The 13497-nt window shown below is 33.4% G+C and overlaps 1 protein-coding gene across 5 annotated transcripts in view; it reads right to left on the reverse strand.

The window, feature by feature from the left end:
- Positions 1-3000: 3000 nt before the first annotated feature.
- Positions 3001-13497, reverse strand: part of LOC139982129 (uncharacterized) — a 55682-nt gene continuing 45185 nt past the window's right edge. For 4 of the 5 annotated variants that reach the window (XM_071994717.1, XM_071994720.1, XM_071994716.1 and 1 more), the window contains 5 exons: positions 11800-11855; positions 10304-10351; positions 8468-8515; positions 6305-6330; positions 3001-5832 (listed from right to left, as the gene is read on the reverse strand). In XM_071994717.1, coding sequence (XP_071850818.1) covers positions 5742-5832; positions 6305-6330; positions 8468-8515; positions 10304-10351; positions 11800-11855 — 269 coding nt within the window. In that variant the 3' untranslated portion in view covers positions 3001-5741. Of the gene's footprint in view, positions 5833-6304; positions 6331-8467; positions 8516-10303; positions 10352-11799; positions 11856-13497 lie in introns of those variants that run through there. The other variant, XR_011797992.1, reaches the window with a different exon arrangement.

Here is a 13497-nt window from a genome sequence, read left to right on the forward strand (position 1 = left end):
TTAACAAACTATGAGAAACATCAAGCTGTCAACACAATTATTATTATTATTATTATTATTATTATTATTATTATTATTATTATTATTATTATTATTATTATTATTATTATTGCACCGGTGCTTATATAGCGCAAAATCCCAGGGTTCAATGCACTTAACAAAACAAATACAAACAAAAACAAATGACAATTACACAAATATAATCATGCCATAGTAATTGTTAGTCATACTTTAAGGTTGTAGAGCGAGTATCTTCAAAGGCGGACTGGATTATAAAAAGAAAATGTCACCAAGTGGCGCCCCTAATATATCGGAAACAGCAACCTTCACCCCGCCCCCCCCCCCCAAAAAAAAATACCTGCAAGTAGCGAAAATGATGAACAATGGAGTACTTGACAAGAATATACCTGAAGGTGTTGAGATCGACATATCAACTGGTTAGGAGTACAAATGCCCCAATCTTATGCATTTGAATGAGAAATATGATTTAATGCAGTGAAATTAACCGTAGACTTAGTTAATAACCACATTCATACACCACCCACTTTCTCGTCAAACACAGCAGATTTATAAATGCAACAGATGCATTGAATAGCAAAATGCAAATGAAAAGGATAAAAAGTGTTACCTTTATGAGTTACTATATCGCTTGATGGCAGCCATTTCTAATAAAATATATCGTTTCAATAACAAGGGTGTGGTACATAATGGGCACAACTCCCGAAATTAAATGCTGCGTCATATTAATAATTAACAAGATATTATAATGAAAGCTTAGAAATGTTCAACATTACAATTGACTAAAAGGACGATGGTTGATGGAGATAACGAGTAAAACGCAATATGAACTAGAACTGCATTAGCCTGCAAAAACGCAGTATTGTAGTGCGTGTGGAGTGCTTGCAGTATTAGGAAGAACTTTTCGGTTCTTCATGGTGTTAGTTTTTGGGCGAACAACACACCAGGGAGTATAGTCATGTAGGTACCTACAAAATGAGGGCGCTTATCCCTGACAGGCTCAGTATAAGTTCGCTACGCAGCTAGCCTCTGAAACTGCAAATGTACAGAGACTGTATGAAACTTTAAACTTCAACGGCAGTCGTGTAGTTATCGTGCATTTGGCCAGTAATGCCAGTATTCTAGCCCGCACCGCACTACAGTAATTATCGTCAGCATACATCACCAGTGTTCACGTGACAAGGTAGGTATTCAGTCCGCTTTTAATATGGTTATTGAAATGATCGATATTAACACAGTTGCGATAAAATACAGACAATTAAATTATACGTGTCAACCTTTATTTTATATATTTTTTATTATTTGTGTTTGTTTGAAGGACTGACTGCCCTTTTGTCACTTCCTTTGATGTGGCTGAAATTTCTTGAGAGATTTAACGTTTTCATACATGCAATCATATGTTAGAAATGTGAAGGTCACAAGAGGTCATTTCTTGAAAGCGTCAAAAATGTTTTTCCTCCTGGAGCTTCTGTACAAATTTGCTGAAAAGTAGTGGAACTAACGTGTTAATGGTTGTGAACCAAAGTTGTTAAGGTTCTCAACAAATGTGGTTGGCCTCAATAATTTACTCAAAGAATTCCTGTGTGTCGTTTGTCATTATCGCCTCAACTTAACATCAACTATACTTTAAGTGTGAGTAACCGTTAATACAACAATAATAAATGGGGAGGTGGCGAGGGTTGATAGGCAAACATTTGTTCGACATAACTTTGGCGAATTTGCTGTATTTGGTGAAAGGATATTATCCTATCAACTGTCGTAACCGCATTCATGGTCTTCGTCATTACACTCAACTAGCATGGTAATATAACTCTTTTGCCCATCTGTATGTTATGTATGAAAACTTAATTCTTAGTGTTACTCACGAAATGGACGTTTGTTCTACATAGAGCCGAAATTCTCCATATCAACAGGTTCTTATTTTACGATCTATATTCATTAATTGATGTTTTGAGGAACGGTATGTGTGGGATAACATCTCAGTTTTCTTTTAACAGTAATCGCAGGATAAGACAGATCGTAACACACTTCTGCATCTATTGTACCATGTTGAACTTAATATAATATATATTAATAATATCGGGTATCTTTGTCTCACATAATGTTTGAACTTTATTAAATAAACGACAATAGATAATGTTGTCAACACATACCATAGATGTGATACACTAAGGATTCAACGTATGCATACATTTATATAACTTGACATAATTAACCGAAGTATATGTATACAACGCGTCGCTCACGTTCTTCTTGTAAATATATTAACGGTCTTTAGTACAAGTAGTGCGAGTAAACGATCATTGGTAGTAAAAGCTTTACAACGTGATTACTATTGACTTGTCTGACAGGACAACACAAATAGACTACCAAAGTACAAACACATAATCCGAGATGGAAAACATTATATTACCAGATGCCATGTAATGGACATACGATAAAGTTAGACTCCCCTCACGCATAAGGTATGCGCTGCCTCCAAGAGAGGACTTAATGTTAACAGCTCCCATACAATATGCTAATTAGCTTGCATGGGTCCCTGACGTTATCGAAAACGACCCAAATCACTGAAAAAGAGCAAATTTTGCATTTCATACAATTAAACCTCGTGATACTTATGTAGCTACCATGTGTTAATCATTGTGTATTGAATGGTTTAATACTGCTACATTTAGAATTTAGATGAAAAAGAATACATACTAGTAGCCTGTAAGACTGTAATAACACTCTGAGCAAAACAGGCCAATTACTGAGAACGTGTTTTTCTTCTCCTATTTCGTTGACCTCTCCTTTTTAAGTCTTTTAGTTGTGATTACAAATTTAAAAAAAATTAAATATTTAGCAGAAATCTACCTGAACACTGTTTTCAACAAAAAATCTTCTTTACAACGATTCAATGTATCACTCGAAAATAAAACATCAATTGACATATTTCCGATTTCACGATCATTATTTTACAATACAACATTATATTATGGTCAGTTTTTCTTGGAGGGCTTACCCAATTTATCCAATTGAAAGAGAACAATGACCGGAACTACCCACGGTTTATACTTGCTCTCTCATCTGTACTTTCTCCAGTGTTATGCTAATTAAACATAATTAGCAAGAATCATACATGAACGGGTAATAAATGGGTATAATTTATGATAACACGAACGAAAGTGATAGTTACATGTTCAATTCTATCGCGTTGTAAATGATCAATATCGTCATACCATGAATGCAGAGAATGATATTGGACCGGTATCGAGAAATCTGAAAACTCAAAGGGGTTTATAGATTTACTGAACGAAATCATGCTTATGGAATTAGTTTGGTAAATATGCGACGTAGGGCGTAAATTTATCAATTGATGATAATTGATAGGAGCGGCCAAGAGGTTCCAATTCCACAAGTTTCTACTTTTTATTTGTAGCTCTTTCTTTCTATCTCTCTGTCTTTCTCTTATGAATCACAGGAGGACGGAACGATACGGTAACCCAAATATGTGACAAAGCTTGTCTCTCTTATAGCACTTCAAAGTAATTCAAAAATAGTGCAAGTTTGTTAAATAAAAAACTTCATAATTTTGTAAATAGTAAAAAGCACTGTTATACACTAAAGGTTCAAGTTATCCATACTTTTTCAAATCAAATCAAATCACTGCTAAAGCGGTAATACGAACTGGGAGCGATCCCGGAACGTCGAACCAGCAAGCAAAACACGTCTTGTCGGCGCAAAAGTAAAAAAAAACCTCTGGCAAGTACATTTTATTTTTATCTTACAGGAAAACAGAATATTGATACAAACATAAGGACAACTACTGTATCTTTTTGTTTATTAGAATATAATTTTGTTTATTCAATTATTATCCCATGAAAGCATGTACAATAAAGTAAGCAACCTAAGTTCCCCATTCTAAGCATATTAAAATGAAAGACAAATAATGATAAAAATGGTTTTTATTAAAAGGAAAAACATCGTTGAAAATGGATAAAGATGAGGAAAAAAATTCTCTCATATTTGCACTATCGAAAATATTGAATATACAGAATAATAAAACTGTAACTAAGTTTTAGATCATCAAGCGAATGCAGACTAGTTACAGCAGGTAAGGGAAACAGTTAGGCACTCTTGACCATTGGTTAACGAAGCATTTGAATTATTCAATATTAAAGTATAAAATAGAAAAAAAATACATATCTTACTGAAAAGATACGCCAAAATGTGCAAGATTCGTGTTGAAGTATTGTTCATCAAATGTATTTAATAATAAGATCAATATTTTTTTTTACATGTTTTAGTTCATCAAACCATATCATCATGTTAACATTTGTGGACTAAGCAACACGATACTACACGATATGACGTCATATAATTCCAAAAGTATTACATCGTTATTCAATGACCATTACCCATAGTTACCTGTAACTAAAAATGATTTTTTTTTGTGGCCAGTGTGTTTATATGTACGAGCTATGAGGGAATGATTAAATCCTGCCTTTTATGAATTAAGCAAATGAATGTCCTAACCAATTAACTGCAGCAAATCATAATTGCCTTAACTTAGTTTATATAATCGATATAAGTACAGACCGATGATTCACTTTATTTGCCATTACACTAAATGTCTAAGAATGTTGTAGATATTTGGTTATCTGAGTGAATTTTGCATTAATCGATCGATAATGCAGAATCGAGCACGGATACACGGTGATCGTTCAAGTTAGTTAAATTATGAAATATTTATATATATATATATATATATATATATATATATATATATATATATATATATATATATAATATATATTATATATAATAATTTCAGTAAAGGTAACGTGGGTGATTTGAGTCATGGAATTATAATACTTGCGTTTGTAAAGTATACACACTTATACCTAGTTATTCCAGGGAAACCCAAAACTATTTGGTGAATAACATGTTACGTTGTAATTAAATTGTAAACGTTATATGATATATTTAGAAAAAAGTAAAACCGTATAATAATTAAATATTAATCGGTTATTCAATATCTACTATATTCGTAATAAAGATTTGTGTAACTGATGCTAATGAATGCGATTGGAAGTTCAATAATCGGTACGTAAAGAATAACCAACTAAAGAGGTGAGAAAATACCATTAAAGTGCTTTACATATGCTACATGTATTCTTAGCTGACATGGATTATGTGTTACGCATTAAATGTATGATATGATTTGTAACATACAGACTCATTGGAGTTAAAAAAAAAAAAACATGTTTCCATTAATAAGCACGACGAAAGAAAATTATTATGTAGTTGTGAATGTAGCCTAAACTATAACAAGTTATACCTAAACGACAGTTTGTTTTACACATATTGTTGTCGAAGTTGGTTTTCTGAACAGCTTCAACAGCTCATAGAAAAGGGTATCCATACCCTTTTCTCGGGGATTTATCTGCCAATAACACCTCTAGAACACAAAAGCGTTTAACAAACTCTCCAGTAGTATATTGAGGGGACAACAGCTGTAGAGAGCGTTGTTTCTTATAACACTGCCTTGATCACTCCATTCGATCAGTAACTTGGTTGTGCTACTTACTAAACCCATTTAAATATCTTATGTATTCATTTATTTTGACGAAATCGATTTCCATTCTTTTCATGTCAAAGCGAGAGTGGTCCTGTATCAATCCACAACGAACCCGCGTAGAATATGGATCTCAGGATGTCGTAGATACGAATTTACAACGGTATTACTTATTGTATTCATTGTCATTTTGACTTTCAGTTTCAATCTCAATTTCACTTTCAGGTGATATTCTAGCCTTCTGCCATTCTGTATCTCTGCGGAGAAATAACATTTATAATATAATACTTATAGTTTTACAATATTTCTGGTGTAGCAATAGGACGACTACAAGATCATTCATAACTTTTAACAATTAAACGATAGTGTTCAATGAAATTTAGTAACCCAATATACCACGGAATATTCTAGTAGTATGAGTCATTGTTGCTTATGTTATCAGAAAGAGTCACCATAGTGCTATAATAAGAATACAGATGATTGTTAACCACAGTTGTGTAAATTGAATCGTTGATCCTTTGTTTTTAACATAGACATAACTATAGTGGTAGCGTCATAACATTTCCCATGTAGTATATTTTATAATCCTACCCTTCCCGTCAGGTCCTTTCGTCTAGTGTTACCAGATAAACGTATGTAAACTAAAATAAGTATTATACATAACCACAGTTTAATAATGGACATCGTAAAAGGACACATTTTACGAGAAAGGATATAGCAATCACTTACCTGTATTTATCTCGAAACCATGTCACCTGTGTAAAGGAAGAACATGATATTGTACCAGTGGTTATTAAGATGTTATTAGTAGAATTTTGATATGCTTGTTAAAATTATTATTTTCAGACAAAGGGAAACAAATGTCCAAGCTGGATGCTATAAACGGTTGTTTCTGTCAAGCCAATCTATTAGTCTATGTACAAGACATCAACGCGGTTACCATTCAAACTTTAATTTCTGAAATTTTACTTGTTACTTCATTTTTAAATTAATTCTTTTATAGGTAAAACATTAAAACAAAATGTCGTACAAATATTTTTCCCTTCTAACGTTTGGTTTTAAACTCGTTTTGTTAATCAACATTTACAATATGTATTATGTTGTGTATTTGAGCTTAAAGTTATAGATTTCATTGATACATAGTCACATTTTTTTACTAACAAGGATAAACTGTGCAGTCACGAACGTTATACAATTTGTATTAATGAAATCGTCCTTCCATCCTAAATTTAAACAATGTGACCTCTAACTATAATTAAGATTGTAAATGATGTTGGTAAGTTAGTTAACAAACAAAACTGAAAATTGTGCGTTAAAAGTTAAATACCTTACCCAAGTAGATCAGATATTAATAAACAGTCAAACAAACATCTTGAGTTAATATACACCGAACTAGTTCAGTGCAAAGTAGCATTTAGTAGCATTCAGTATGATAGGTCTGTGTGGTTATATGAAAGGTGGAAGCAATCAAGAAATAGTTAAGCTTTCTTTTACGAAAAGACAAACAGTGCCAATATCATAATCTACAAACAACAGATGGATGTAGCAATAAGGATGTAGAAATATATAAACAAATATGGATGTACAAATATGAGAAGGGAAACTTCAACATCGAATACACTTGATTGAGTATGTTGGAAGCGAAGTCTAGAGCCGCGGCTACAATGACGGGCAGGTAGCGTTAAGAGAGAGAGCTGTGGCTGGATTTTAAATTATATATAATTGCGCACCTACTTCAAAGCTTTTGTTAAGCTATATATTTTTCACATACTTCTTTTTAAGCAGGTAGCAAATGTGTAGGCATGCCTCCATTAAATTTCCTTTTCAATATTATTGACCATATTGTGATCTTAGCTTATCAACAACATAGATTCACACATTGTGTCAATGTCAGATTTGAATTGTTATTCATTTCATATATCTTCAGTTTTTATTAATTTAAACTTTTTTTTCCTTCCATTTTTGTACGCTTTTATTCTGATTTCGAATTAAATATTTCGTCCTATAGTTGTACAGTAGTTATTCATATTTTACTAGTTTGGAAACTGATTAGAGTTAAATTTTCCATTTTGTTTTATTTTTATTTTCTAAGGGAATGTCTGTCCATGTTCTACATTAGTGCTCCGTTGATCACGTTGACTCATTCCGAATACACATCGTCCTCTTCTCTCGAGACATGTATTTGCACAATCGTATATCGCTCTTTTTTCTGGTTTGGGTGTTTTCCGAGGAGTTTGACCTTAAAATTTACCACATCAATTTAACAAGTAATATTCACAAAACACCAAAATTGTATCTTGGGGACCAATAAATATACATAATTAGTTCTTAACCAGTCCCCAAAGATATAATTTGTCTTCGGTAAAATGAATATAAACATGTTTTATTGTGTCTTCATAAAGCAAAGTTTTGTGTTCATGTTTTGTAGATAAGTTGTTTGTTTTTATTTTCTGTTATTAATTCCCACGTTCCTACTGTGATTAATTGAAGAAATTTTCTATCACCTACTATTATCGTTTCTCTCACGTTTATGCAGATTCTGACCAATTTACAAAAGATTGCTACATGTAATACAGTTACAATCGTTCGTGTAACGCATGGGTAGACTTAATAAAACCTTTCCTATCATGATATTATATAAAAACGAAGAAGCTTTAAAGTCGAACACCTATGTTTCTGACGCGTTTTTATATAGAAGACATGTCCTTAATTTGAACTGTATTGCAAAAGCCACATTGTTGATAAAGAAGTCCCCATTGCACCCTTTTAATATTATCACTGTACGCATGCTGAAATAAATGTCTCAAAACTGTTTATGTTATAACCATACAATTACATTCTAGTCAGGTCAAACCACCGATTATGAGTGTAACACACTACCCATCAACCTACCATATGATTATACTCTGTATCTGTTATCTCCTGGCTAGTATCACTGTCCTGTAGTGAAAAGCAAGAGAAACGATGGTCAGACCAATAACTATATAACGTCATAAACATCACCGAGACAGTGGTAAGTCGAATCATATGAGGATATCAGCATGAAAGACATCATTAATAAAAGCAAATATTTTAAATAAAGTTTGATATCATGAGGAACGACAGCGGCTTCCAATCAATGCGCATGTTTTTCCATTGGTTATTTTAATTGTATTCATGTATGAATGTTTTAACATGAAACATTTTGGTAGATATATACCCACCCACATACACATACTCACACACGCATAAATTATATATATATATATATATATATATATATATATAATTATAAATCTACCAAAATGTCCCTGTTCTGCAGGAATAATAACGAGTAGTATCTCCGTACTTCGGTATTCCGTTTCTCCGAGAGAGAGAGGGTGGGGAGGGGTTGGAAATCATACAATATTCATTTGTTATACAAGCCCTGCCGAATCGTATGGATATGCACATTCTATTGGCTGTTACCAGTGACATAGACAATCGCGCAAGGCAACGGTAAAGGTCCACGCTCAATAGAGGTAATCGTCGGCTAAACGGGTAAAAGATGCAAATTCTATTTCTTGAACACCTCTGGCCTGGGCATATCTAAATGCCTGGTGTTTGTGATCGATAGTGTATACTATCGTATTTATATTGGATTTACAAATTACGATGATTTACCTTATTTGTGTAGTGCCATTTTTCCATTGCTGCTTATCTATTTCATTTCATATATTGTCATAGGCCGTTCCTATTATCAATTCCTTTCACTAGTTTTCCTTTCTAATCACTACTGGCTCGCCCTAGCTTTATAGTAAATCGGCATTGCTTAACAGTAGACCGAATATGCCGTTTTCGTCTGGTGACGTCATTTTATTTGTTGAATGAGCAATGCCATAAATTATATGCCTTTACACTTTAAATACAAATAAAGTGCTGTCTTGTTGGCACATCTTATATCATAATTATCCGTAAGGTTGGTGTCATGAGTTCCCTTTTATTATTAGATAGGAATTACAAGTAGTGCCAATTTTGTGAATGTGCCAGGCACACATGATAATTGTTAATAATCCCACATCCACGTGGATCTTGGTAATACCGTTTGCTAATATTACAGGTTTTCATCCGTTGCGGTGGGCGAATAGGACCACGATGAGGAGGAAGTAATATTTGTTGAAGTTTATTTTTTTATAAAATGTCCGTTTATTCTTTTTTCTCCACCCGCACTCGGTCCTTACCAGACCCCCCCCCCGCCGAAATCACCCTACCCCCCTTCGGCTCCGTGCTCCGCACTCATCGTAAATATGTTATAGCAGAGAGACGGGTATATCTTAACCTTGCGTACTAATCTTCTTTTGGATTAGTTCTGATGTTCAAATGATCACCAAAGAAAAAAAAAAGTGTAGATTGTCAAAGCGGAGATTGTCAAAGCACAAATATACATAGCAGTGAAGTATAAATACATTACTACGGTAAACATCATACTCCGCAATGATACATGTATTGCTTTATTAATTTACATTGATAGTTTTGACAGCTTATATAGAAAAATATGTTGGTACCTCGTCCTTAATATTGAACAGTATTTTCAAATGCCAGAATGATGATACAGAAGTCCCAACTACACCGATCCTTTATCATGTGACTGTTCGCGCACTGAAATAAATGTCTCCATACTTTATTTTACGTGATAGCTATATATTTGCATCTTAAGGTCCAATAAAATCAAACCTCTAATTGAGTGTAAGACAAAACCCAGCAACCTACCGTATCATTATACTCTGTATATGTCACCTGCTGTCTAGTATTAATGTCCTGTTATGAAAAGCAAGAGAAACAATGATCAGATCAATTAATATATGACGTCATCAACATCATCGAGACAGTGGTAAGTCGAATAAGGGAATATTACGTTTCATTAAAAGAAAAGAGTAAATACTCGACGAGGATAAAACAATAAAAAGATAAAAGATAAACATTCGTTACACATTAAGTTTATCTTTGATATGATGAGATCAGCAAGGAACACATCTTTGATAAAAAATATATATTTTCTATAAAGTTTTATTTCCCAAGGAACGGTAGAGGCTTTGAATATATGCGCGTGTGTCCCTTTGCCTTATTTGTTTTGATTTTATAAATATATATTTTTTGGGGGCATGAAACAAACATGATTTATTAACATTTAACATTTTTAAAACGAAACCTTTTGGTATACCTGGGTGTCTGTGATCGATAGTGTATTATATATTATTTATATTGGTTTAATAATGACAATGATTTACTTTATTGCATAGTGCCATGTTTCTATTCTATTACATATATACTCCTTTTTTAAGGAAAAGTCGCCCAGGAAAGATCCTGGGCACGAAACCAAACTACCAAACGACTGACATATATTGTCATTGGCCGTTCCTACTATCAATTCCTTACACTAGTTTCCTTTCTTATCACTACTGCCTCACGAATAACTCCATACCAATTCGGCATTTCTTAACAGTAGACCAAATAAGCCAGTTTCGTCTGGGGACGTGTTTAAAAAAAAAAAAAACATGTTTTAAATAACTTAAATTTTATTTTTGACTGAGAAATGCCACAAATCACAACTTTGAATAGAAATAAAGTGCTGTCCGCGTGGTACATTTAAATATCATCTTAATCCGTAAGGTTGGCGTTTTGAGCTCATTTATATTTTATATAGGACTTGTCAGCAGAGAAAAATAATTTGAATGTCCCAGACCCACGTGATTGTTGGTAATAATCCCAAAATCAATCTTGAATCTTGATAATACCGTTTGCTTATATGACAGGTTTACATCCGTTGCGGTGGCCGGATGTGACCACGATGAGGAGGAAGTAATAATTTTTAGAGTTAATTATTTATAGAATTACCCTTCCTTATCTTCCCATCACCCCACCCCTCCCTCAACGCTCATCGTAAATAATTTATAGCAGAGAGACGTGTATTACTTTACCTTTAATTACCAATCTTCTTTGGTTTAAATTCGGGCAAGATGTAAAAACGGGGATATTGGCCATATATTCAAGTACAATGAACACCAAAGATAAAACAAAAAAAGAGTTCAGTCTAGGAGATTGTCATAGCAAAAAAATATACATTGTAGTGACGTATAAATACATAACTACGGTAAACATCATACTCCGCAATGATATATCTATTTTTTTGTATCAGCTGGCATTGATAGCTCATTGAACTTTAATACTGCATCGATGAAAGAAGAAGTAAAGCACTTCATACTCACCCTCCATCGACCAGACTGAAGGTTGAGTACTAAAAATTTGTGGCCGCTCCACGAGACTAGAATTGAGAAGAACGATGTGGAAAATAACACTGAATAAAATTACAGTTTCGACCATTCCCGATACCTTATTCATCCGCAAATGAAATGTCGGATATAGTTCGCTATGTGCATAGCTTTCATATATGAATGTGTAATTTAGTGTATTGAAGTATTATGCTAAAGATGCCAAAATGCTAAACAAATATCAGTTTATTGCATACTTTACATACTCAACATATTAGTTACCTTTATGTGTACTAAATTTACATTTAATTTTTTATTGTTTATTATACGTGGCCTCATTAAATATAGAAATATCCACAAATTGTGTATAATATAGTCGGAATGTGTCATACCTTACGAGATCAGTTATTGAATATTTACTGTGGAGGTAATCTCACTAGTCATAGCATTTGTCTACAATACACATTCTGCAGTTACATTGTTGTACTATTGGAATGCTAAAATAAATTAACATGAAGCGTATAAGATATTCGATGCGATAATGTGAAAAATGGGTTGAACAACTTAAATGGAAACAGAACAAATCCATTGCATTTAAAGAAGCAATAGCTAGAGCGCCCTCTCCTTTTGTTATTTATTGAGCTCAATCGATATATCTTCGCTATCTTCCCTTGGCTGATTTACGGAGGGATATTTGTTCCAAAACTATCCAAATTGATAGCGTTATGTTCAATGTGACATCGACATATCGTAAACAAAATCTCCATTTTTCAAATTAAATCCACATGTCCAAACTAAAATCATTGTACCGAATATTGTTTTTGATTTGCTGATTTTTTTTCCGGACATATGGATGTCGTTTTATTACCGTGATCTCTATTTAGACAAAACGATGTTAATTTGTTTTGGAACACATGACGTTCCGTACTGTTTCTTTACTAAATGAAACATAGCATGTTGTATTAACATATTTTATTTGATTTCATGTTATTGAAAGTCTCTATCTGCATGAGTGGGAGTGGATATGGTGTTAATCAGGGACCGGCGACTTCTTCGGGTGACCAGTTACGGATAAACCTAGCAACTAATTATTATGCAATAAACACGAAAAACACGACACTAATCTCATTATAAAAACACTGATGTTTCTTATACTGTCAATTATTGTCAAGAATCGTTAAAGCTATAAACATAGCATTCGCTGAACTAATTTTTGTTTTAATATCGATCATAACTAAACCCCTAACCAGCCTCCCCCCCCCCACCCTCTCTATCTCTCTCTTAAAAAAAATACTAGACTTGGTGTAAATCGGAAGGGAACTAAACAATGGCTGATTCGATTCCTGACATTTGATAACATGGTAAAATTACAAGTCAAAGATAGGCAACGTCTAGTACCAGCAGTAGGTGAGATGGGAGCAGATTGAATTATATGAGCAAGTAAAGGGATTGATATCAAGAATAAATAGTGTGAAATACGCTGCTATACCCAAGCACAATGACGACATTACTATGTAGTGACAACATGGCATGCGACATTTTTATCGGTAGTTCCTACCAATATCTGTATATATTTTGTTGTTTCTTACAAAACCACGAAGCCTTTCTGCAAGTAATTATTCAAACTTGCTTAAAATTACAGCATTAAACAAAGCTAATGTCCAGGTTCAATAGAGTTTGGAAGAAGTACGATAT

Source organism: Apostichopus japonicus, chromosome 16 (assembly GCF_037975245.1).
Source record: "Apostichopus japonicus isolate 1M-3 chromosome 16, ASM3797524v1, whole genome shotgun sequence".
In the NCBI taxonomy this organism is placed as follows: Eukaryota; Metazoa; Echinodermata; class Holothuroidea; order Aspidochirotida; family Stichopodidae; genus Apostichopus; species Apostichopus japonicus.